This window comes from Siphateles boraxobius, unplaced genomic scaffold (genome assembly GCF_051911475.1).
Source record: "Siphateles boraxobius isolate OS27281-9 unplaced genomic scaffold, OSU_SipBor_1 16, whole genome shotgun sequence".
NCBI classification, from domain to species: Eukaryota; Metazoa; Chordata; class Actinopteri; order Cypriniformes; family Leuciscidae; genus Siphateles; species Siphateles boraxobius.
The window spans coordinates 234,405-260,709 of record NW_027508766.1 but is presented as its reverse complement, the minus strand read 5'-3'; the positions used below and the strand labels follow the sequence as shown (position 1 = coordinate 260,709).

The window sequence follows — 26,305 nt, the reverse complement described above, 5'->3', positions numbered from 1 at the left end:
CTCTATAAACAGCCAAAAAATGGCTTGACTTTTAATATAATCTCATAAGATACTGTATGTCTAACATATTCATACATGACAGAATATAAACATGGAATCGCCTCAGGGTCATCTGAGCTAATTTCCCACAGAAGCCTTTGAAAATGCGCAAGATAAACTGGTTCAACAAGAAACGTGATCGACAGCACTAGAGGAACAGCACAAATATAACTGAGAGCCCTGCGAGGAATAGACTGTCATTATACAACACTAGTGAAGACATTCTGGCTTCGTAAAGCCTTAGTGAATGTCTACTTGTCAGCATTAGCCATGACAATCGTACTCAGGACAGCATAGCTTCAAAAAGCATCAAAAGAAGCAAATCAGAAGAGTTTGTGATCACGGCGTGTAGATTCAGACCGTCACTGAAGGTTTGTTATTACAGGTTGACTTGAATGAGGTTATAAGATGAAAGAGATTGTGACTGAGCATGAAGAACTTTCTCTCTGAGTGTCCTTGATTTATTTTATTCATTCAATCTTTTGTGCCAATATAAGTTTGTTTGCTCGACCATAAGAGACATTCCTACAGGGGTGACTGTTTATTTGTTTATGTAAATGTATTTATGACAAACTAATATACTCCTTGTAAGAACTAGAAGTCTGAAGGAAAATTTTTTAGTGAGTACCCTTTTTTTCTTCTTCTAACGGTTTCATATCCCTTACAGAGTTTGGAAGACTTTTAGCATTTTTTTAAAAAAAAGAACAACTATTTTTCTTCATTTACTGCTGCCCAGAAGAATCTGCATAACATATGTAAATGTTTCACAAGACAAAATAAATGAAATCACACAAATGAACAAAAACATAAGTTTGCACACCCTTGAATCCCTAAATCGTCCAAAGCTTGGGGTCAATAAGAATTTTTTTTTCTTTTTTGAAAGAAAATACTTTTACTCAGCAAGCACGCAATAAATTGAATGAGTGACAGTTAAGACAGTTAATGTTGAAAAAGATTTCTGTTTAAAATAAATGCTATATTTCTGCTATAAACTCTATTCACCAAAAAATCTTGAAAAAAAGTATCACAGCTACCACAAAAATAATAAGCAGCAGAACAGTTTTCATCCGTGATAATAAGAAACGTTTCTTAAGCACCAAATCAGCATATTAGAATGATTTCTGAAAAATGAGACTGAAGATTGAAGACTGTGATTGAAAAGGAAACAATTAAGAACCAATAGTACATAATAATGAGTGAAAATAAAGTTATTCTATCTTCCAGAATAAATGTAAACATGTTGTCAAAAAGTTTCCTCATATATATATATATATATATATATATATATATATATATATATATATATTCACACACACATACTTGGCAGTTTTGAGTAAGAATAATTCAAGGACTTATTCATAATCAAGAACTGAAAACAGAGAGAAAGAAAAGCATGATTAAACACCACAAACCAGACAACTGTGCTAGATCATAAAAAATGCACATCTAAAGGCTAAATTAGCAGATATTAAACTGAAATGTGCACACAGAGTCTTTTCCACTCTTACGTCTCAATTAAACTCTGAGCTGACTCCACACTTTCCCCGGAAACAATGGCAGCCTGACTTTTATTTCCCCCCAGGCCCAGACACTAAAGTGTAGAAGTGTGGCCGTGTACAATGAGCTACAATAAAAGGATGAATGCATGAGACACAATCCCGCTCATGGGGCACGAGGCCGTCCGCATTTCCATGACTGAGAGAGAGAAGAAGACTGGCCACACAAGTGTGAAATTCCATCAGAGGATTTCCTGAATTTAATTTTCCCATCTGAAAGGCTTATGACTGCAGCTCAACAAGCCATTATTTCAGCTCCACATAGATGACAACATGCACTGTTAGGCATGCGCACACAAATACACACTGCACCATCAACTGACCCAAAAGTCTTAAAGCCTATGACTCACGTTACGTGATGTTTCCTCTGAGCGGGGTCCATGAGCCGCAGCGTGTCTCTGATCACACCCACTTTCACCTCCTCGTCTACTGGACTCGGTACATATTCATACACACCAGGTGACACCTGTAACATACAGTATGGCGTCAATAATCAGCATACTAACAAACTCATGTTTACATCCTCAGTCTGTAAACAAAAGTGCAGTCAATGTTTGTTGGGGGTTAGTAAGATTCTTTTATGTTTTTAGTCAAAAACTAATGTTTTAGTTTTAGTTGGTTGCTTAGCACAAGACTAGCCAACCAAATAAAACTAAAACATTTAAAAAAAAATTTTTTACAATTTAAAAAAAAAACATTTTCTATTTTAATATATTTTAAAATGTGATTTATTCCTGGCAAAGCTGAATTCTCTAATATGCTGATTTGATGCTCAAAAAACATTTCTTGTTGATTGGTTTTGTGAAAACCATGATACAGGTTTTTTTGTTTTTGCTTTTTTTTACAGGATACTTCGACTATTGAAAGAATTCAAAAGAACAGAATTTATTTGAAACAAGAATCTTATATAATATTACAAATGTCTTTTCTGTCACTACTGATCAGTTTAATTCATCCTTGCTGAATAAAAGTACTAATTCCGTGAACAAAAAATCTTACTGACCCCAGATTTTTTAACAGTGATTTTTTACCATGTTGTTTTTTTGGGGGGTTTTTGGACATGTACCATGATGATATACTATAATCTTTACAACAGTTCTGCCACAGTACTGTTTATAAAGTACCTGTTTATTTGAATCACTTCATGTTCAAAGAACATCTGCACCCTCACCTCCTGCTCGTGTTCAATCCTCATGCTGGGATTGGCATTGACCTCTAGTAAAACAGGCTTCAAGTTCTTCATCAGCAGGATATCAAAGCCCAGGATCTAAAATTGGGACACATCATCTTCTGTTATTTAGATTTTAATGACTTCGAAAACCAGCGATTTGCAGAGGATTAGGGGTCGCCTGCTGAAGGAAAAACATAGTTAACAGCATATGGGTGTCTGCTCATTTTTCGCATTTGAATGACCTATATGTAGGACACCTAAATTCAAGCTGCATCACTAACACAAAAGGATTCATTGCAAATATACCTGGAAACATGTCGGTCCTGGTTTTCCAGGCGGTATATCTGCCTGGTAATACACCTTCAGTTCAGGCACAAGTGCAATTACTGTCTTGATAACCAAAGCAATAATGTCTGACCAGACCTTTTTGATGTCCACTCCTTTAGATGCTATGCGATAGAGAACGCTAGAGAAGGTGCGTTTACTGCCCGTGCTGCAGCTGTCGGAGTGGACAAAGTTCCCGCTGTGCACATTAAGGGAATAGTTGGTAAGGTGCATAAAAACATGACTGAGGTTCTTCTGGCTGGGTTCTTGGTAGGGTTCTGTGCAGAACCTGGACAGACCCTCTTTAGCAATGTAGATCTCTAAAGGCTCCAACGAGCGGACCAGAACATAGAGGCGGATATCAAACTTCAACTTATCGATGAGCAGGGGTTTCTGTATATATTCTTGAACAACGGCTTGTTTGATCTGAGAACCTGAGATGGCCCTAAGGTCAGCAGGGTCACGGATGAGGTAGATGCCGTCGCCCTGGGATCCGCTGTCCGGTTTGACGATGAAAGTGGGTTTGAGGGTTGAATCGTTATCCTTCAGGAGACGAATCTTGAAAAAAAAAATAAAGAAAAAGAGGACAAAAATAAAAGGTGCACAGTAAATTTTATTTTTCAAAAAGGAAACAAACAAAAAATCCTTTTGCCATCCCTGCAAAGAATTGACCCTTATTTCTACTCTCAATTCTGTCCTTAATTATTTTCAACCAAATGTGATCATTTAATTTAACATTATTAACTTTTTTTTTTTAAACTATTTTGAATAGCTATCTATAGATTTCATGCAAGTTATTTCGAGAAAATTATAAATAAAAGTTAATGCAAAATCATTGTCTTACTAATGTGAGGGTCTGAAATGGTTAACATGAACAGTATTTAGCAGTCTCCCGTTAAAGTGCTCTGAATGATAACACAACATTTCAAGATTATAAATCAATATTGATCCAACTGTTCTGCTAAAAATGTAATACAGTGACTGTCCACTAATAGCATAATGGTTAGTAAACTTAACCTCATATTTCCAACTAATTCAGACAGCATGCATCAGCAAATATTTTTTCTCCCTTTTTGAAGAACCTCCCACAGATCTTTGCTGCCCTCTGCAGCTTTTCTAATTTCTAAAGTCTTGCCTCATTCAAGCTCAAAACTAAATTTCACGTACATGTAATAATAAATATAAACAACTAATAATTTATCTCAAAAAGAGAAATACAGAGTAAAAACTTGATTTAAACTAAATTGATTTATCCGGACAGTGTAAGAGAAAATCCACTTTAAGCAGCTCATCTGAACAAATAAAGCACACAGCTAACCGTGACATTGACATGCAGAAGGGGATTGAAGATGCAAATCCTGTAACTATAAGATCCTGTAACAAACTTGTCATTCACAATTAGTTGTTGCTGGCTAGTGCCCGCTAAACTTCTTAACCTGGTTTTACTGTGATTCTGTCCTGGCCAAATACTACCACAGCCATCTACCTATAGATACACTACTGAGAGAAACACTGACACTGCAGGGGACGACAGCAAATAGAATAAACTTTGACTAGTCTTCTAGCAAGAAGGAGATGTGGCTCCTGTAAATGTCCTCTTTATTGACTTCACAAATAGACACTACTACCATGTCCTAATCAAGTTACATGAGTTTGTTACTCCATTTCATTGAGCTTGTACCTGTGTGGAGAAGAGCTGGTATTCCTCGGGCAGTATCCAGGAGCGTGGGTAGAAGTTGTACTCCTCCGGGAACAGCTCTTGCATGGTGCGCACGGCACGACTCAGGTTTATCTTCCGCAGCATCTCTATCATTCCTGCTGACCGTACAGGACAGTTGATGAGAAAACAGAGTGAAGTTTAAGAGAAACTGCACAAAGGTCAGAGCACGGATGCAGTTCCCCATCATTCAATGGCCCTACTGGGACATTATTCTCTCAAAAAGATTTCCCTATTTCCCAGCAGTTTCATTAAATCACTTGTTCATTTGATTTCAATAGCTTCATAGCACACACACTGGCACACAGCTTGGACTTGCTGTCTGTGTGAAAGCAACTGTCAATACAGCTTTGAAAACAGCCATATTACATCCAAGCAATGAGTCAGCAGCCCTTGAGACTCCTTTATGACTCCACTGCTGAAAACTAGAACAGTCCAGTGATCAATACTCATCATATGATTGAGAACCTGTCTCTAAAAGTAAGCACAAAATTACTTACTGACTTTATTTCAAAGAAAATGTGTCTGATAAAAGCTAGTACTGTTTTTTATTTATGAACACATTTCTGTTTTGTTTTTAATACATTTCATATTTTTTGTTTATGTATATACTTCGTTTCAGTTTTAGTAATTGTAGTTAAGGAATAGTAATAATAGAATATATAGTTATAGTATAGTAGATGAACACTGATCTTTGAAACAAGAAACGGCATATTTATTTCCACGGGAATCAGAACCACAGGACAGTAAATTTGTTTGTTGCTTGTGTCGACCTTACTGAAATATCACTCCATGCCCAAATCAGTGGGCCGTCTTCAACCACAAAATCCAAGGTTCCCTTTCGAGGGAACTCGCGATGCGTCAACGACGCTTTGGGAACGCTCCCAGCGTGAATGCGTCTGAAGCATCTATGTCAACTAGTCCAATGGAAGGAATGAATGTCACGGGCGGGTGACGTCATGACCAGGAAGTGATAAAAGAGCATCCGGTGCAAACCGGCATTAGCTTCTGTTGCCTCAGCAAGCGATCTGTGTCAAACTGTCTGTTATATTTACTGTTGTCTGTCTGATATATATATTTATGGAAACTAAACAATTGCACAAACTCTGTGTTCTCCCTGCTCGCGCTATTTAACGAGTAGGGACACACACGAGCTTTGTGTGATGTGTTTGGGAGTAGAGCATGCGGTATCAGCCTCCGAGGGGGCTGATTGCCAACATTGTGAGAAGCTTTCGCTTCGCATGCTCCGCTCCCGCCTGTCACTTTTCGAGGAAAGTGGCCGGGCTCGCAATTCTCAGGGTGACAGGTCCCGCGTCTGCCGAGGCAGCGCGGAGAATGCATTCCTGTGGATCGCGAATAGGATCTCTTTACGGGGTTGGAGACGGGTCCGCGGATCTTATCTCCTCCCTTTCCACGAGGGATCCAGTGCTCTCTCGCCGGTCTCGGAAGCCCGCGCTGCGGTCTCTTCCGCCCGGGAGAGAGAGAGAAATCAATGCTTCAGTGCTCTACCTCCGAGGAGGTAGATGTGCTGGGCATTGAAAGTGACACAATCATGGGGGAAGTGAATTTGCCATCTCTTTCCCCAGCGTATGAGAAATATATATAGCCTATATATATATATATGATAGTTTATATATTATATAAAAAATAAAGTGAATATATATAAAAAATATATATAAAAAATAATAAGCTGGTGGAAGTGTTTACTAAGGCTGTAGATAAATTAAATATTTATGGCCAGCAGAAATAAGGGGGCACTCGTCCTAAAAATAAAATAAATTAAACAAGTTTCCTTCCCTCTATTTTTCCACCTCCATCACGGGGCCTTCCATTTTTCCCGATCTGCACAGCGAGCTGTCTAGATCATGGAAAAAGCCTTACTCCTCTTGTCTTTTAGCCCCCACATTCATGTATATTCAGATATTTGGGGGTTAAGAGGGTATGGCTATGGGGCAATACCCCGGGTAGAACAGACGCTTGCGAGCTATCTGTCTCCCGGTTCAGTATCGTACCTGAAGGCGTCGGCTTCTCTCACTAAACCATTAAAGAAAACTATTTTTTAATCTAGTGGGAAAAGCATATATGGCAGTGGGTCTAGCATGGGCCTGCTTGCACACCATAGCAGTGCTACAAGCATATCAGGCTGACCTGCTGCGGTATTTGGACAGAAGTGAGGGAGTTTGGCCCGATGGGGTTTGAGAACTCCGTCGGGCCACAGATTTATCTCTCAGGGATGGCAGCCCTTGTGGTCACTGAGAGACACCTCTGGCTCAATTTGATGGGAATCATAGAGAAAGATACAAGATAATCTCTCCCTCGCTATGTCCAACCCCCTGGGGCTGCTGGGCGTGAGCAGCTCCAGCCGTCTAGTTTCTCATACACAACACAGCAGCCAAAGCCTTCAAAGCAGAAGCCGGATCCGAGGACCGTTCTTCACGCTGAGAAGGCTGCGGCTCAAAAGAAAAGGTCTGGCGCCACCGGCGTCAGACCGGTGAGGGCAGCCCCAACCGGGGTGGAATGGTGTACACCTCATTATACGGTGCCCTTTCCATCTCGGTGCCCTCAGGGGACCGTTCTGCCAACCCCGCCACCCTTGGTGCTTCGGGGCGCAGCGGTCTCCAGCGAGCTTCTGGCGCAGCGTCAACTCGACATTGCGTCGGAATGCGCCCTCTGAGGGGGGTTCGAAAACAGTCAGTTCGGGTGGTTCCTGCCAGTATGCTTCAGGTCCCCGAACTGGCTGTCTTTATTACACCAGAGGCCAGCCTCGAGGGGCTGGTTCCCTTGGTAGATTTTCTGGCAGCGCGGAAGCTACTGCCAAATATATCTCTATGGGTCCTGCAGTTAGTAGTAAGAGGCAGATTTGGTTCTCGTCCTCCAGGCTACAACGGGGTGTTGCTCACGTTAGTGCATTCCGAGCAGGCTCTGGTAATGGAGCAAGAGGTAAAGGCCCTGTTAGCAAAGAAAGCTATAGAGCAGGTGTACTCACCCGACATTGCGTCGGGTCTTTACAGTCGTTATCTCATTGTTCCAAAAAAGGATGGAGAGCTGCGTCACATACTAGATCTTCGTCTGTTGGAGTGTTTGGTGCTGGAACTCAAGTCCAAAATGCTGACACTCAAACAGATCGTGACTCAAATCAGATCCGAGGACTGGTTTGTCACGATAGATCTAAAAGACGCATACTTCCATATCTCCATCCTCCCTCAGCACAGGAGGTTCCTGAGGTTTTCTTTGGGGCAAAGAACACCAGTATCAGGCACTTCCTTTCGGTCTAGCTCTATCACCCCGCACATTCACGAAGCGTGTAGACGCAGCTCTGGCCCCGCCAGGCTGCAGTGCATATGCATTCTGAATTGCATAGATGACTGGCTGATTCTAGCGGAATCAGAACAGTTAGCGGTTCGGCACCGAGGTGTCGTTCTCGCTCCTATGCAGATGTTGGGGTTGAGGCTCAATGCCAAGAAGAGTGTGCTTTCTCCAGTACAGAGAACCACTTTCCTTGGTGTGGTATGGGATTCAGTGACGATGCGGGCCACTCTGTCGCCCGTTCGCGTAGCTGCTATCCTAACAGCCACAAAAGAGCTGAGGCTAGGCCAGTCACGCACTGTAAAACAGTTAGAGAGACTGTTGGGTCTTGTGACAGCAGCGTCCAACGGGATAACTTTTGGCCTGCTGTACATGAGACCTTTACAGTGGTGGCTCAGGACCAGAGGGTTCTCCCCGAGGGGAAACCCACTTCGTATGATCAAGATCACGCGGCGGTGTCTCCGCACCTTGGTTATATGGAGGAAACACTGGTTCTTAACCCAGGGTCCGGTGTTGGGAGCTCTTTGCCATCGAGTTGTGATCTCGACAGATGCTTCCCTCACCGGCTGGGGAGCGGTATTGGAAGGCCGCTCAGCTCAGGGCTTGTGGAGGAGTCATCATCTCTCTTGGCACATGAATTGCCTAGAGATGATGGTCGTCTTCAATGCGTTGAGACATCTCCTCCCAGACCTGAGGGGCCATCATGTGTTGTTCTGGAACAGTGACTGTTAGGCCTCAGGGCAGCAGCGTCCAATGTGATACCCTTTGACCTGCTGTACGTGAGACCTTTACAGAGGTGGCTCAGGACCAGAGGGTTCTCCCTGAGGGGAAACCCACTCCTTACGATCAAGATCACGCGGCAGTATCCCCGCGCCTTGGTTATATGGAGGAAACTCTGGTTCTTGACCCACAGACAACACGTTGGTGGCCTCTTATTTTGGTCCCTCAAGAAATTACGCTGTCTGAGGGCAGTGTATATTCCGGGGGGGGCCAGAATATTGGAGCAGACACCCTGTCGAGGCAGGGGCTGAGGCCAGGGGACTCCACCCCGAGGCGGTGGAGCAAATATGGGAGTTTTACGGCCAGGCAGAAGTGGATTTGTTCTCGTCTCAGCATACGACGCACTGTCCACTCTGGTTATCCCTCACTCAACCAGTCCCCTCGGGGCTGGATGCTATGGTGCAGACGTGGCCGAGGCTACGTCTGTACGCATTTCCCTCCGTTGCTCTGCTCCCAGGAGTTCTGGAGTGAATCCGCCAGGATGGAATAAGCCTATTTAGTAGCACCACCCTGGCCGAGCTGAATTTGGTTTGCGGACCTAATTTTTCGCCTCGACGGACCTCCCTTGGAGGTCCCGATCAGGAGAGACCTTCTGTCTCAGGCAGGGGATGCAATATTGCACCCCCGGCAGGGGATTTGGGAACTGTGGGTTTGGCCTCTGAGGGGGCCCAACTCATAGAGAGTGGTCTCTCAACCGAGGTTGTTTAGACCATTCTAAGCTCCAGAGCTCCCGCTACGAGGAAACTATATTCACTATTTCGAGAGTTTTTCACTTCTTGGTGTTACCAGCGTCAGTGGGATCCGGTTAACTGTTCAGTAAACACAGTATTCGAGTTTCTGCAAGAACGCTTTGTATCAGGTCTATGTCCTTCCACGCTTAAGGTATAATATGTGTGGCGGCCATTGCGGCTTTCCACGCCCTGGTGGGTAGTACATTTTTGGGTCGAGACCCCCTGATCACTCGTTTCCTTCGTGGCACTTTGAGGCTGAGGCATGCAACTTGCACTAAGGTGCTGGCTTGGGACCTTGCAATAGTTCTAGAAGGCCTATCTGGGGCTCCCTTCGAGCCCTTAGATTTGGTCTCAGAGAAGTTCCTTTCTTTTAAGACTATTTTCTGCTAGCTATTTCGTCCCTATAAGAGTCAGACCTTCAGGCCCTTTCGGTCCCCACCTGCCTTGAGTGCACCGGGATGGCCAAGGCAATCTTACCCGAAACATGGATATGTTCCAAAGGTGCCTACCATTATTCCGAGGCCTATTGTGCTGCAGGTTTCTGTCCTCCCCCATTTTTCGGACCAGGAAAAGCTGAACCTCTTGTGCCAGTGCGAGCACTGGACACTTATGTTCATCGGACTTCTCTGTCGAGAAAATCCAACCTATTGAGCATATAGATAGTCGAGACTATTCTTCTTGCTTGTGAGTCTTCTGGCCAACCATTTGGTGGTCAGGGCTAATTCCACTCGGAGTATGGCTTCTAAGCGTATTATCTGGAGTTCTCTCCAAGACGTTTGTGATGCGGCGGGCTGGTCCTCACCGCTCACATTCATGAGGTTTTACAGCTTGGACCTGGATGCTGCCCCAGGATCCCAGGTGCTTGGTGCAGTGTGACAACAGGCTGACACTCAGGCATTTGAAAGTCTGGCGTTTTGGGTATTCTCGTTCCCAAAGCGTCGTTGACGCATCACGAGTTCCCTCGAAAGGGAACGTCTCAGGTTACGACTGTAACCATAGTTCCCTGAGAAAGGGAACGAGACGATGCGTCACCCTGCCATACTTCCTGCATCCCTGTGATCGGCTTGCTTCGGCAATTTTTGAAGCTAATGCCGGTTTGCACCGGATGCTCTTTTATCACTTCCTGGTCATGACGTCACCCGCCCGTGACATTCATTCCTTCCATTGGACTAGTTGACATAGATGCTTCAGACGCATTCACGCTGGGAGCGTTCCCAAAGCGTCGTTGACGCATCGTCTCGTTCCCTTTCTCAGGGAACTATGGTTACAGTCGTAACCTGAGACGTTTTTTTTTTATGTACTTTGTTATATCAGTTCATGACATTGAAACTGTTTTTCAATCATTTGTTTTGATCTTTATTTACAACAGTATAGCAACCCTGTTTTAACAGCCTCATCCCTAATGTTTTAAAGAGACTGTTTAATGTTGAAAATCTCCTGCTTGCTAGGTTAAATTGACAAATCTATTATTTAGATATCCACTGTTGAATTATTTTGTCATGGTATAATACGGTAATACATTTCATAGACAAGAAGCGTGTTTAAAGCAAGCACATGAGCAGTTGCCATGGTAAGGAACAATACGATACCTGCTTGTAACAACGAATGAAAATATCCCACATCTGAGTGAGCCTAAAAGCTAAAAATTAAATTAGTCTAAAACAACATGCAGAAAAATATAATGTGTACTGTTGCTGATTTCCCTGTTCTCTACTCTAACACTACACTGCACGTTTCCTTTATTTTTGGCAGAACTAATCCTTATGTTTAAATTAATCATTTTATTTCCTTTTATTTTTCAATCAGTTCAGTTTATTTTTCAGTTTAAATCTTTAGTTCAAATAGATAATTGTGCAGCAAAAATGATTTGCATTGCACCACCTGCCCTCCAGCTACCGGTAATTAATTACCGGATTATCCATTTTGAAAGCAAATACCATTCTGGTTTTAAAATTATGATTGAATGACCTTTAATAGCCAATCCCATCATCATTTGAATGCTTATCATTTTAAGATATTATCAGAGTGGGAATAACAAAGAAATAACTGAAACATGGCCAATTGCTAAGAGTAGTGTGTCCTCATTAACTCTTTCCCCACTATTGACGGATTTACCGTCATTTATAAGACACCGTTTCCCCACCATTGACAGAATTTTCCGGCTTTCCATGTTTTCACTATTATACGGTAGAGGGTGCTATAACACATCTCCTGAAAGAGTGCAAAATTTCCTGATCAAACAGGCAAAAAGGAGCAGAAACAAGCAATAAAATCATTGCTTATGCACGTTGTAGTCTTTGGGGAGAAAAAAGGCGATTTTCTCAAAATGTTGTTTTTATGAATCTTACCCACATTCAAGTGTTGATAAAAAAATGCATGAACCTAGAATATCTAAATAGTTTTGGGGGAGGGGGGGTTGTTGTTTTTTTAAGCAGAGGCTCGGTTCTTTCTTTTAATGTATTGCATGTCCATATATTCATTAAACAAAATATTCTGGGGGCTATGAAAGTTTTGTGAAAATTCTCAAAAATGCTGCCACTGGCTAGCAACTTTTAAAAAAACCCTGGAGGGAAAAGACTTGACTTACAAGAGATGATGTTTCGCCTATTATAAGATCTCTAAAGACCTACTTTTAGTGAAGTTTACCTGGGAATTTGTTGACTTGCCCAGAGACGATGTTCTCATTGTCATGAAACGAGACACCGTGCCAGTAGATATCACATGCTGTCCGCCTACCTATTGGAAACTGCAGGCAGGATCAAAAGAAAGAAGAGAATTGAGGCAAAATACAGGAGGAGAACTATCAATCACAACACAATAAACATGTCATACACTACTTTTGACAAGGGTACAAAAAACAATACGTTTACGACTAACTGTACCAAAATAACAACAGGTCACAATCAGGAGTATTTTTTCAATAATTATTTTAGTAAACAACTCCATCCTACCTACAGTGTACACATTATGGCTGAGGGCTGCTACACTCTACATGAATTGTAGGAACAGTTATACTTCTACAACAGCAACAGTGTCAGTTACAGAGGCATTGTTTAGATATGTGCCATCATTAATTTACAGCTAAGGTGAAAATGCATTGCAGCTCATGTGATCACACAGACCACTGGTTCAAATTGTGGTCCATTAAGGCCCGTTCACACCAAAAACGATAACTATAAACATAACTATATTAGCGTCCACACCAGCAGACGATATCATTCTGTTTATTCTAAACATGTGCTTGTCTGTCACTTTAAACTCTCTAGCTCATTGTAGCAGGATGGATTCTGATTGGCTGTCAATGTTTTTATCATTCATCAGCTGGATAAAATTATTCTGAAAGTGATTCAATGATGTTGTTTCTCAGTGCTGTTATCATTATAGCTGTGGTGTGAACTCTGCCATTCTTTAATATTGAGAACGATTTTTAGAACTATATCTTTATCGTTATCGTCCTTGGTGTAAACGGGCCTATACACTGATCATGTTTCTGAGACCCCTGTATTTGTGACTAGGCTACAGTGTGTGCGGAGCGTGATGCAGGTTATCAAGGGCACTGATCAGGATGCAGGTAGTGTGCTTACTATAGGCTAGGTTACAGGTTTTGAGCTGTATTCTGGGAGGATTATGTCACTGTTTAACAGGCTAATGGAGTGTGAGAAGGTATTCCTATATTGGTTACCTGGTGCAGAGAGAAAACCCGTGATCAGTGTGATCAGATTAGGAGATCTTACAGGTATACAGTTGTGAAAATGTCCCCACTAGTGCTGTCACTATATATTTTTCTGTAATTAATCACGATTAATAGCACCCAACATTAAAATGTGTAATATATTTCATATTGTAATACACATTTTCACACTGGATCTCTTAAATTAATCTCTTTATATTAATATAAAAACAACAAAGATGTGAATTTGTTTAATGGCATATTTTTACTAAGTACTATGAAGGCCGTATCACTGAATGCTGCTACTGATGTCTCTATTAAAAGGGATTTTTCATGGGATGAAATGAGTAATTACTGCAGCACTATGCAGTTTTTTTAGCTTAACTGAACAGCTTCAGAGTTATAGGAATGGTTATATGACTCTTTTCGGGTTGAATGGTTGTCGTCTCGCCCCCCTCTGGTGCCTGTGAGTGGAAAAACCGCACTTGCAACTTTGGGCCGGCGGACTGCCGGCCTCAGCGTCAGGAAGTATTGCGTGATTTCAGCTCTCGTGATGTAACGAATTGCTTTACGGCACTACACACATTACACGCATACACGCCCCCATCCAGATCCTAGCTATAAGAACAACTATCGTCATGGCTAAACTGGCACATAAAAAGCTAGGAAAGCATTGTCGGAGGAACAGAGAAAGAGGAAACGGCAGGACCTGCGTTTTCAAAATGGTGAAAAAAAACGAAGAAAGCGCGGTCGGAAGAGTCTAGAAAAAGGTAACGAGAATCTGACAGCACGAGGAACCAGACAAGAGTCCTACTCGCTCAGGCTTTCACTGTTAAAGTTGATTCCTGCGATTATCATGAGAACAGTTGTCAATATCTCACATAATTATCAGGACATAAATAAGCCTACACGTTGTAAATAGTGTAAATGAGCACAATTTGCAAACTATTATGATAAATTGCAATAATCATGTCTAACAACATCATAATAACGGACATTGTTATGAAATAATGTGACGTACATGATGTAACTTTATTGATGTCATCTGTCATTTAGGCTCAGGTTAGCCTAACACGGTAGGCTACTTTATTATTATAAAGTGGAGAGGCCGTGAGTGCAGATCATAGACTGTCACGCTCTGCGTGAGTTGTATTTATGACAGTAACGTTAAATACAAGTACTCTACAGCGACTCTAGGGGTCGCTGTTTGATAAAAACGGAATTCCTGCATAGTGCTGCTTTAACAGTTTAATTGAAAGCCATAATTTTAGCATTTAACAGGCTAAACTATTATAATAACTTTTATTTTGAAATAAAAGTTTTATCTTCACATAAACCCATTATAAAAAACATCACATTTAGCTGTGCCTTTAAAATAGTGTGTTGTTATAAGGTGTATCTCTGTCAAAATCAGCTCTCATTCAAATAGAGATCAGTTCATTATTTCTCCACCAAGATAAGAAAATCTCTAGTTGCAACATTCAGTATTAATATTTTTATGTGAGGATTGATCCTCTCGAAACAACGTCAGCATTGCAAGTATCCGCAATTAAACCTGATTGTCTTAATCATTGAGACACTGACAGGATACAAAACAGGCAGCCAGACATAACTTTTGTGTGTGTGTGTGTGTGTGTGTGTGTGTGTGTGTGTGTGTGTGTGTGTGTGTGTGTGTGTGTGTGTGTGTGTGTGTGTGTGTGTGTGTGTGTGTGTGTGTGTGTGTGTTGTATTGTTAACGTACTGACTGCACTAATGGCTAGTTCATAATTATCTTTAGTCAGACTGTTTTCAGAATTTCACCCAAAAATAAAAAAATTCTGTCATTGTTCATACAATCTGAGTCAAAATATTAGCATGTTAGCTTTGTTTGATAAATATGTTTGATGCATCATGATGTATTGCTCCTGCTAGGGTTAGCAAAGATTTAACGCTCTGTCAGAGTTGCAGTTGAGAAGGTCAGGAAATGAGGACATGCCTTTTCAATCCAATAACCTTTAGCCTTAACTAAATTAAGTTACTTGGAATTGTTTAACATGTAAAAGACACGTGCAACTGTCACGAATCAATGAGAAGAAAACTTGTGTGGCAATATCTTCCAAACTTGGAGAAAAAAATAATTTAAATTCAGCCTACACTAAATCATTGATGCATCTCATTAATCAGAACTGTCCTTCGAAAAGCACTTTCCTCATTCCTCAGTAAGGGAGTTTTAAAGTTTTATTTCGATCGATCGATCGATCGATCGATCGATCGATCGATCGATAGATAGATAGATAGATAGATAGATAGATAGATAGATAGATAGATAGATAGATAGATTTGTAACACTATACGTCTTTACTGTTACTTTTGATAAATTTATTGCATCCTTGCTGAATAAAAGTATACATTCTATAAAAAAAAAATGTCTTACTGACCCAAAACTTTTCAACGGTAGTGTATAATGTTACAAAAGGTTTCTATTTCAGATAAATGCTGTTCTTTTGAACTCTCTATTCAACAAAGAATCCTGGGGGGGAAAAGTGCACAACTGTTATTAACATTGATAATAATGTTTCTTTGCATCGAATCAGAATATTAGAATGATTTCTGAAGGATAATTTGACACATATATCACACATATACATGCATTCAACTGGAAGTAGCTTACTTTACTATAAGTAACTTTCAAGAAGATGTCAATTTATTCTACTCCCCCTAATCCTATACCCTCAGTATTATAATACTCTAATGACAGTTGGTTGACGTGTAGTTGCAAATTTATTAGAGTTAGTTGGCATAGTCGCAAAGTTACTTAGTTGGTAGATAGTCTAAAAGTGTGCTATCGAAATAAAGTGTCACCCTTTATGATATTTACAACACTACCAGTTAATAAGTCAAAATCTGCTTAATAAATAACTTCAAGAAATGATAGGCTAGTCTTCAAAACTGCACATGGGAACTCCTCCTGCCCTTGAATCAGCCTTTGTTGTAGCAGACAGGATAAAAGGTATAATAGATATGCTTAAACTCGAAACCGACCTTTAACAAGGCAGCTTTGAATTACAAAGGCTCATAATATTTCAGTGAAGTTGAGTAGAAGGGGGTGTAGACATTCATTCAGCAGGACCGTTCACTACCTCCAGCCTGCCAGGTGTTATTTACCACACAGAACTTCATGCATGGTATAGCTTGACAGCTTATCAATGTATTTATGAGCATTTCTTTTTTTTTAATGTAGAGTGACTTCACACAAACGGTCAAGTGTAACCATATACGGGTGTTCCTCGAATGGTGTGGAAGGACAAGGTTAAAGACTGGTAATGTCTGCTGAAATATTAAGCCTACAGGCCATGCAAGTGTTTGTATACATTGTGGGAGCCGATTCATCTAGTATATTTGTAATAATATTATGTAACACAGAATAAGAGATAGCCTACATTAAAAAAAGTATAGCAATTCCAGGAACAATTGTTTACCATTGAAATTTTTGGAACAGTGAGATCTTTCAGTGACAAAAAAAGACTGGAATACACTACGCAACCGAACAGGCTCAAACACTAGGCATCATACAATTGCAGACTTTGAAAACAGTTACAGAGAAAAACTGGCATCATACATTAAAAAACATGAGATAATTTAAATATAGAATAATTTTTAATGTCATAGGATGTCATAGCTCAATATGTTTTGCAGCACTTAAAATGTGGAAATATAGAAGCCCAGTATTTATCTGGAGGTCTTTGTACAGGTTTATTAATGTAATTTTATTTTACACATATGTGTTCTATGATATGCAATGGAAGTGTGTTGAAAGCCATGGAGCCATATGCAATGGAAGTAAATTTTAATGTTTAACATGGGTGTATTCACAACACATAGCATCTGCTCGCTATCTGCCAAACGGCTCTGGTAGTTCCGCTTCAGCACTGATGATGTTGTAGGAATAGTGCCCTCTGGTTGGTCTGGATTATTCAGGATTTTTTATTTTATACAGAAAAAAAGTTATTTATAATTCAGATGATATATACAGTATATATATATATATATAAAGACACAGAGAATTTTATTTGCCTTACCTGATTAGAACAATGAAAAAAATAAAAAAATAACTAGGGAATCACTAAACCGAGATAATTATTCTGATTTGATGATCACAAAATATTACACAAGCAACCCTTTAAATTTAATGATATTCAGAACAGAACAAGAATTTTTTAAAAAAACTAAATTTTCCTTAATTTTAATTATATAAATAATAATAATTGATTTCTATATGAAATAATACTACCATTAAAAACACATTTGATTAAACTTAAAAATAAACAGATTAGTGCTCCTAATCTGAATGCCCGGGCATTCAAATCGGCTGCGTCGGTTTACCGTTGGGAAAATATCCTCAGTCACATACCAAATATGTGTATATATAAATATAATTTTGGACACAAGAGGGCAGTATGGCCCTATGTATGATTTAGTGATTAAAGGTTCATAAAACCCTAAACCAAATTTTCTGAGATTTTAACAGAGGTATGTGTGTTGAAAACCATTGAAGACAATGTTAGCATCTGTTAGTTTTAATAGTAGGGTGAAAATGGTTACATTTTAGTTTTTCCCCGCTATTTTCGTCTTCCGGGTTTAAAATCTTCATCGCAGGCTGTGACGTGGCAGAGCACAGTGTAGTGCGTTGATGACTCATCGGTCTCTCATAATTATTAATGAGACACTGTCTCTTAATTATTCATGACACCACGTGGATCTTTCCACAGACATGTCAAACTGTGATATCGCGTAGTAAAGGAGGGAGACAATCACGGGGACGCAAAATTTTCGTGGTGCAAAAGTCAAAGTGGGTTGAATATATTTCCCCGCGATGCTGCCAGGGCTAGACTCTGGCTCCGGGCGGTTGGTTGGCCATCAACCACGGACACATTTAATACGTGTGCCGCAAACATTTTACCCGAGAGAGCGTCGAGAACTGGAGAATAGTGGACTTTGGCCTTATCGATGACCAATGCAAGTTACGTCTTGCGAGTAATGCGGTACCAAGTCCTGACGACTTTTCTATCCCTTCAGAGGTAGGCTATGTGTGTGTCTAAAATGTAACCCTGGTCATTTTACTTGCCTTTTGTTAAATAAGTGGTAGTTATGAACATTTTAGATATTTCAATAATATATCAATTGAATGCCTAATGCGGGAGACTTGTGAATGTGTAGTGTTGACGTGCGGGCCGGGCGACACCGTGTGGTGCCTGTGTGTGTGTGTGTGTGTGTGTGTACGTGCTTGCGTGCAGGCAGGTGAGCCTGCGAAATGATTCGGGGTCAGAGAGAGAAGCGATAGGATGTGTGTTTGGACGAACGACTGAAAACTCTGAAATTATTGTTCATTATTGATCGTACATTGTACAGAGGTCAAAATTATTGTACAAATACGATAATTATCGTACATCTGGCAACACTGCTGGCTGATGACAGTTCCCCCTCTCCTCTCCCCTCCCCTGCCGTGCCACACCCACTCCCTCCCTTCTTCTCACAGCCATCACGCCCATTTAAGTTGCATTTTTCAAAAAGATTGTGAGCTAGACTTGAGCTGAAAGAGGGGGGTTTCATGACCCTTTAAACTAAACTATCACTCGAAGAGGCCCTCCCCCCCCAGACACACACACACACACACACACACAGAATGGCAGGGTGCATTCTCTCTGTCAGAGAGAGACAGAGGGAGAGAAAATGCTCAGAATCCACATTCAAACCAAAATATCTGATTTCATGTTGGTCGGAGCTAATGACTGTAAATTAGAAAGTTGTTCGGCTTGACGAGAACAATATACACACCAAGTTTTGTAACTGTAGGAAAAACGAACTAAGTTATAAGACACTTTATGTGTCCTTTTTTAGTCATAAATTAATTTCCTTGCCACGGCCAAACCGTTCGAGATATCAAAAATCCGTCCGCAATTTAGCATCCTCAATGTCTTGACTTCACGCATACCGAGTTTGGTGGCAGGTGAATGAATTGCCTTGGAAGAGAAGTTAAAATTCCAGAGCAAGCATTCTCTAAACAACCCATAATAGCCAACTTCCTGTTGGCCTGGCGTAAAACTTGACCGATGGAAAGTTGTTTGGCTCGATGCGATCTATATGTGTACTGAGTTTCAGATTAATTCATGCAAGCGTGTTTGATATATGGACCAAGTTTTCGGACCCCGTTCAAGGGGGCGCTGTTGAGCCCCCATGCCACGCCCGGGTACCAGCTTCAGCCCGGCCCTGATGGCCGTGGGCTCTGACCTGTATGCAAAGTTTCAAGAGTTTTCGAGCACGTTAAGGGCCCCAAAAGCCCCTGAAACCTTGAAAACCTTTAAAAGCAATAGACAAATTCCCCAAACCCCCCACACACACAGAGACAGAGGGAAGGAGAAAATTCTCCTGAAAATCACATTCAAACCAAAATATCTGTTGGTCGGAGCTAATGACTGTAAATTAGAAAGTTGTCCAGCTCGGGGAGAACAAAATACAGAACAATTTTTGTTACTGTAGGTAAAACTAATAACCCATTTTTGAATAAAGGTGGCGCTACTGAGTCCCTGCACCACGCCCGTTTCTGAAACTTTGCACATGTCTACTGGCTAATAAATGTGATCTGTCTGTCGAGTTTCATGCAATTTCAAGCAATTTCAGGCATGCTAAGAGTCTCAAAAGCATCCAAAAACAATATTAAAGTTTGATGCGTTGCCATGGTAAGAGTATCTAAGATATCAATAATGCTTTCACAGGTCTACATCTGGCGTGTGTCTACACTATACACATAAAGTTTGAAGCAAATCAGGTAAAAATAAGAGGGTGATTTCAAAGCATTTTGAAAGTGACACACGTCCTGCTGCCAGTTAGTGGCGCTATAACTTTGACTCACAATAGTCACATCTATGTGATCGGCCTCTTACAACGAACACACTGCTGAAGTTTCATCAAGATCAGTTAATGTATGCAGAAGTTATAACACACTTCCTGTTTCACGTTTCTCGCTATAATTTCGTTTCCTCGCCACGGCCAAACCGTTCGAGATATCAAAAATCATCTGGCATTTTTTTGATCCTCAATGTCTTGACTTCCTGCACACCGAATTTGGTGATGATTGGGTGAATTCCCTAGGAGAAGTGTTTTAAATTCCTGAGCATGCGTTTCCAAACAACCCTAAATAGCCGACTTCCTTTTGGGCTGGCGTAAAACTTAGAGCACGAAAGTGGTTTGGCCCGATGACATCTATATGTGTACCGAGTTTCAGAATATTACATGCAAGAGTGTTTGATATATGGACAAGTGTTCAAACCTCGTTCCAGGGGGCGCTGTCGAGCCCCCCTGCCACGCCCGGGTACTAGAGGAAACCCGACCCGAGCCCGACGGGCCGGGCCGGGTTCGGACAGATATTTAGAAATTATGTTCGGGTTCGGTCACATCAGCGCGATATGGCATTGAACATTTTAAATTTAAAACAGCTTATTATGTTGGTAGCCAATGTGCCTGATGCTTTCACGTGATGCAAACGTTCGTTTTTGTGATTAAAATACATGTAAAATATTACCATAACATCTGTCTTCCTGTGTGCCGAAATTTGTTTATGTAGCCGTGACAACGAAACACGTGCATGCGCGTCTGCGTTAAGTGCGCTTGTTTCTCCGTGCGCTCTGATGCACTCATCCTGCTGACATTTCCGAATGTCTTCCTACAGTTGCTTAATAAAAGCAGGCTTTCCACACAAACAAACGGACATGTGTCATTAGTATGAGGAAAAAAAAAGGGATTTTAACTGTCGGTCTCGGGTCGGGCTCGGACATAAATATCTTTATGCCTGTCGGGCTCGGGTCGGGTTCGGTTACTGCTCTGAAGGACGCGGGCCGGGCTCGGACAAAAAAATTCGGCCCGATCCGCACTCTACCGGGTACCAGCTTCAGCCCGGCCCTGATGGTCGCGGGTTCTGACCCGTGTGCAAAGTTTCAAGAGTTTTCGAGGATGTTAAGGGCCTCAAAAGTGCCCAAAAGGTAGTAAAAGAAGAAGAAGAAGAAGAAGAAGAAGAAGAAGAAGAAGAAGAAGAAGAAGAAGAAGAAGAAGAAGAATCCTAAGGAAAACAATAGGGCCTTCGCCTTTTCAAGGCTTGGGCCCTAATAATAAAAACCTCACCCAATTTAAAAATTCTTACAGTTTTAGGTCTGACTGTGTAATTTACTGACTGTAACTGACTGGTTGCCTGATTTGTTAAGCACATTAAGTCGCATCATTGTGGTTTTAGTCCTTATTCATCAATTTGTTGTATAATGCATGTTCTAGAACAAAACGTGAAAGTATCTTCAAATAATGTTAAAAACAGACCTTATTTTACTGATAAATCAAAAACTGTTTAAGGAAATTCCTTAGGGAACCAACTGGTTCAAAAGTTTTATGACTACAAACTGAACAGATAGATAAAAGGTGGCATATTATGCCCCTTTTCACAAGATGTAATATAAATATATGGTGTCCCCAGAATGTGTCTGTGAAATTTCAGCTCAAAATACCGCCCAAGATCCTTTATTAATAGACCCCTTTTCAGTTGGTAAGCATGATGACGTTTTTATGTGGGCGGAGCTTAGGTGGAGGCAGAACGGTCCCTCTGGCCGCTTCACTAACGCTAGTTTGCAAGTTTTGTTAGCTTGTTTTTTAACAATGGCGGGAGAAAATCAGATTTTATCTTCATGTGCAAGGTCACTCACTGTCCAGGATCGCGATTGTTATTTGCAAAAGTTAATTTTAACGGACGGAACCAGATTGGCCGACCCATGCACGCTCAGTCAATGGATGGACGATCTGACAGGATTAACGTTAACTTACCTCGGTTGAGTGAGTGACCTGACTTCTACACCGACCTAATAGAGAAACCGAGCGTTAAGACAAACTGAGGGCATATAAATCTTTAGATCCCTATAACTATGTGATGAACTTGACTTGTGGCAATGTTACATTGCGCGGTCCTGCCCAGCGCCAAGGCCAGAAGACGACAATGTAAAGTGACATTACAGTGCAATTTTAATGATGTGAATATTTTCTAGAAATAAAAATATGTTTTAGGTATTAAAATTATATTAATTAACTATGTATTTGATTATTCTTTCTTACCAGGTTCTTCAAAAAGTATATCACAATCAATTACAACAATGTATACAATCATAGATGATTCACAAATAATCACAATAATTTTGAAACAATTTTGCGATAAATTTCAAATTGGATCCTGTAGGTGATTCTTGCACCCAGAAACAAGATGACATTTAATAAAAATAATAATAATTAAGATCCTTATTATGTAGCCGAATCTGTGCTGGTTTGTAATGGCAACCTCCAGTTTTCACTTTGTTTTGCCTCCAGCTAACGCTGTGACGTAATTGTGACGTCGGCGTAAAAGGGGTCAATAGCTTGTCAAATTTGCTCCTTTTTGGGTGATGCTTATGCAAATGGGTGATGCTTATGCAAATGAGCTGCTGCTCCCTGCCACCGTTCAGAAGAGAGACGATCCTTTACACGAGCTTTAGATACTCCAGCAATAACTTACGGAGAGACTCAGGAAGGTTGCAACTTTTAGAGACACTGCACTTGGACGTTTCTGAATGGTTAGTGGATACATTTATGAAGCTAGTTGTTGTTGTGGAGTTACATTGATTCATCTCATCAACTTGCATGTAGGCTACCGTCATGTTTAACTTTTACACAAGTTGACACAGTTCCCTATGTCTTTATTAGACACTTGTGACATTTTTTTGGTCAAAATACAACAAGGATGAGCCTGAGCGAGAGACGACATGTTTTGGTCCGTGGCGCATGGGTGGAAGCATGCAGATTAAGGGGTGGTAATATTACCTACGTCAGAAGGGGAGCGAAATCTGATAGGCTTACTTTTTTGACATGCTTGCAGAGAAAGCCTTACCAAAACAAAGTTACTTTTCTAATTTACCGAAAACCTTTTCTACAAAGGTTGTTATGTTTCACATTTTCCGGGTTGGTAGGCTAGATGCACCGGGGACCCAATTATAGCACTTAAACGCTAAAAGTCAGATTTTCATGATATGTCCCCTTTAAAATCCGCTAAGTCAAACCAGGCTACTTTAAAATGAATGGAATAAACTGTTTTAAAACCCAAATCCAAGAATTCCCTTATCAACAGTTGGCTTGCTATAAAATCGGAATGAAAAGTAAATAAGTCAAAGTTTGTCAGGTGTCAGAACATAGCGGAGCTCTCACCTCTTTCCACTTCAGCTGTCTGATGCTCATTTTCAGTGCTTCGAGCGACGTCTTCGCTTTGGAGGTGTCCACCGTCACAGCTCTCCTCTTTTTGGCCAGCTTGCTCCCGTCCTCTTTGCCACGGTAATCACATTTCCCTTCCGTTTGTCTCTGGCATGAATCAACGTGACCGTTTGCCGCCGTTTTGCCCTTTAAAAGCCTTAACGTACCTTTAATGTTTTGCTCGTTGCTCGCACGGCTCTGTCCTTTCTCCTGTGAATAGTCTGACTTCTGTGGCGTCAGATCTGACATTAGTTTGCCGTTCACCTGTCTCTCATGACCGTCAGCTTTGCTCCTACTTTTACTCCGACTTCTCCCATTGATGCTACTTCTGGAGAGGTCTCTCCGAGCCGCGAAGGAGGCTTCAGCGGGGACTGAAGACACTGATGCCGGGGACAGCTGCTCTTCGTCGGCCGCGGCCTCGCTCTCCACCGCCTTCATCTGCTGGAGCTCAATCTTCACTCTCTCATAGTGATCGCTCATAGTGTTCATTAATGGTCGTATGGTTTGTTATCTCATTTAGGTTGGTGAATATGTCAAGATAATCTACTAGCATAAGCTGCTAAGATGGACCAGCTGGTGCTGCCCAAGCTAAAGCACAAAAACAGAAAACCAGTCTATAAAACAGCCAACTATGGAGCCTGATAAACAAGCGTAAATATACACGGCATCCATGATTACAGTATAAACATTATAAAGACCTTATTAGCTCTGACAGACAGCACATCACTACAGTGTGCTGAATGTTTTGATGGCGATCTAACGGGACAGGACTGGCTCCAGGCACAAGAGCTGCCCAGTTTCTTTTAACTGGGAAAAATAGGCTCTTGACCGCCTGTAATAACACTAAACGCTGCATATAAACGCAATTGTACTTAATTCATCCCATTCTATATAAAATACTCAACTAACAGCACATGTCGGGGGATATATGTGGGAAAGACCAGCGCAGGGCATAACGTTAGCTGGGCGCATCACCGCATTCTCCCTGTCAGTTTCGTTCAGTTGAGCACCAACTGCTATCGCGCTTTTAAACAGTCGCCGTATATCCAAATAAAGACATCGCGTGCATTCCGTTTACCTGCTGTTTCCTAAGACGTGGCAGGGTTAATGCAACCGGACAGGTGAGGTGTCAGCCGATGGCCAACGAACTGACCAAAAGTAAAGCTCCCGTGTGCTGTCGCTGCTAGTGTTTTGGTCCTGTTGACAACGCAACGCAACTGACGGAAGCCGTTGAGGCACATGGCAGCAACATATTGCACTGGTTCGTTCTATTCGCGAAGTGAAAATTCCATTCTAGCCATTAGCGCGTAACAATAACAATTAAAATAAATAGGCTACAAAAAATACATTATTTTCAGAATTCGTATGTTCATAGTGTTTTGTATGTACCCTTGTTATAATGCACTTTTTAAAATTGCCTCTTTTTTATGTTCATGATTCTATCAGACAGTCATATGTCAATACGTCAATATGTATTGCAATGAATGGGAAACGTTAAAGAAAAAAACTTGACATACAAAATCTCAGGATCTGATATCTCAGGATCTGGATCTGATATCTCAGGATCTGATATCAAAATCTCAGGATCTGATATTTTGTGACCACTTGACGACTAGACGACTAGAATGACTCTGAGAAACCCGAGATATCTAACCTAGCCTTCTATCTTAAACCCATAATGGCCACATTATGCCTCTGTGATGCAGCAGAGGGAGCACTTGTGTCAATATTGAAACACAAAGCTGTCAAACTTTTCTCCCACACTCTCGGTTGCACTTTACTGTACGAGAACTTTAAATGTCAACTTACAGTGTAGGCTACTTACCCACAAAAGTGCTGAGTAAGGCTTAAGTTAAGGGTTAGGGGTAGGTTCAGGGTTAGTACCTAGTTAGTGTCATTACAATAAGTAGCCTACAGTATGTTCATGCGAAACAGGACTGTAAAATACTCTCTGTAATGTTTTGCAGTATAGTGACTTGAAAACAGACTCTTTGAGACAGATGCATGATGAGAGATGGGTCAATGAAATGACTCTAGCAAGACAGGGTAAGTGCATGTTGCAAGACCACATCAGCAGACTTACTTGCCTTTCAATAATAATAATAACAATAAAAACACCCCAGATTGCATGTACTATGAAGATGGGGACTAGTTGTGCTATTTATCTTACATGAAGTTGTCACAGGGGCAATAATAACACAGTAAAAACGTGTGGGGGCAAAACGTCCCCACAAAGATGGCAATATCTGAAATTATTGTCCTTGTGGGGACATTGTTGGTCCCCTAGAGGAAATATGCTTATAAATCATACTTGAAAATGCAAAAATGCAGAAAGTTTCCTATGATGGGGGGTGTGGGGTTAATAAGAGGATAGAATATACAGTTAGTACAGTATAAAATACTTATGTCAATGGAAAGTCCCCATAAAACATGAAAACCCAGTGTGTGTGTGTGTGTGTGTGTGTGTGTGTGTGTGTGTGTGTGTGTGTGTGTGTGTGTGTGTGTGTGTGTGTGTGTGTGTGTGTGTGTGTGTGTGTGTGTGTGTGTGTGTGTGTGTGTGTGTGTGGCCTGGTAAACCCTACATTATGGGGACAAAATGTCCCCATAAGGATGGCAATATCTGAAATCTCTGTTCGTGTGGGGACATTTTTTGGTCCCCATGAGGAAAACAGCTTATAAATCATACTAAGTGATGTTTTTTGAAAATGTAAAAATGCAGAAAGT

The 26,305-nt window shown here is 41.1% G+C and overlaps 1 protein-coding gene across 1 annotated transcript in view; it reads right to left on the bottom strand.

The window, feature by feature from the left end:
* Positions 1 to 24,800, bottom strand: part of ttll11 (tubulin tyrosine ligase-like family, member 11) — a 29,898-nt gene extending 5,098 nt beyond the window's left edge. The window contains exons 1-7 of the mRNA XM_077231056.1: positions 24,660 to 24,800; positions 23,540 to 24,169; positions 12,271 to 12,370; positions 4,772 to 4,905; positions 3,073 to 3,648; positions 2,767 to 2,862; positions 1,946 to 2,061 (exon numbers count right to left, since the gene is read on the bottom strand). Coding sequence (XP_077087171.1) covers positions 1,946 to 2,061; positions 2,767 to 2,862; positions 3,073 to 3,648; positions 4,772 to 4,905; positions 12,271 to 12,370; positions 23,540 to 24,070 — 1,553 coding nt within the window. The 5' untranslated portion in view covers positions 24,071 to 24,169; positions 24,660 to 24,800. The remainder of the gene's footprint in view (positions 1 to 1,945; positions 2,062 to 2,766; positions 2,863 to 3,072; positions 3,649 to 4,771; positions 4,906 to 12,270; positions 12,371 to 23,539; positions 24,170 to 24,659) is intronic.
* Positions 24,801 to 26,305: the final 1,505 nt, after the last annotated feature.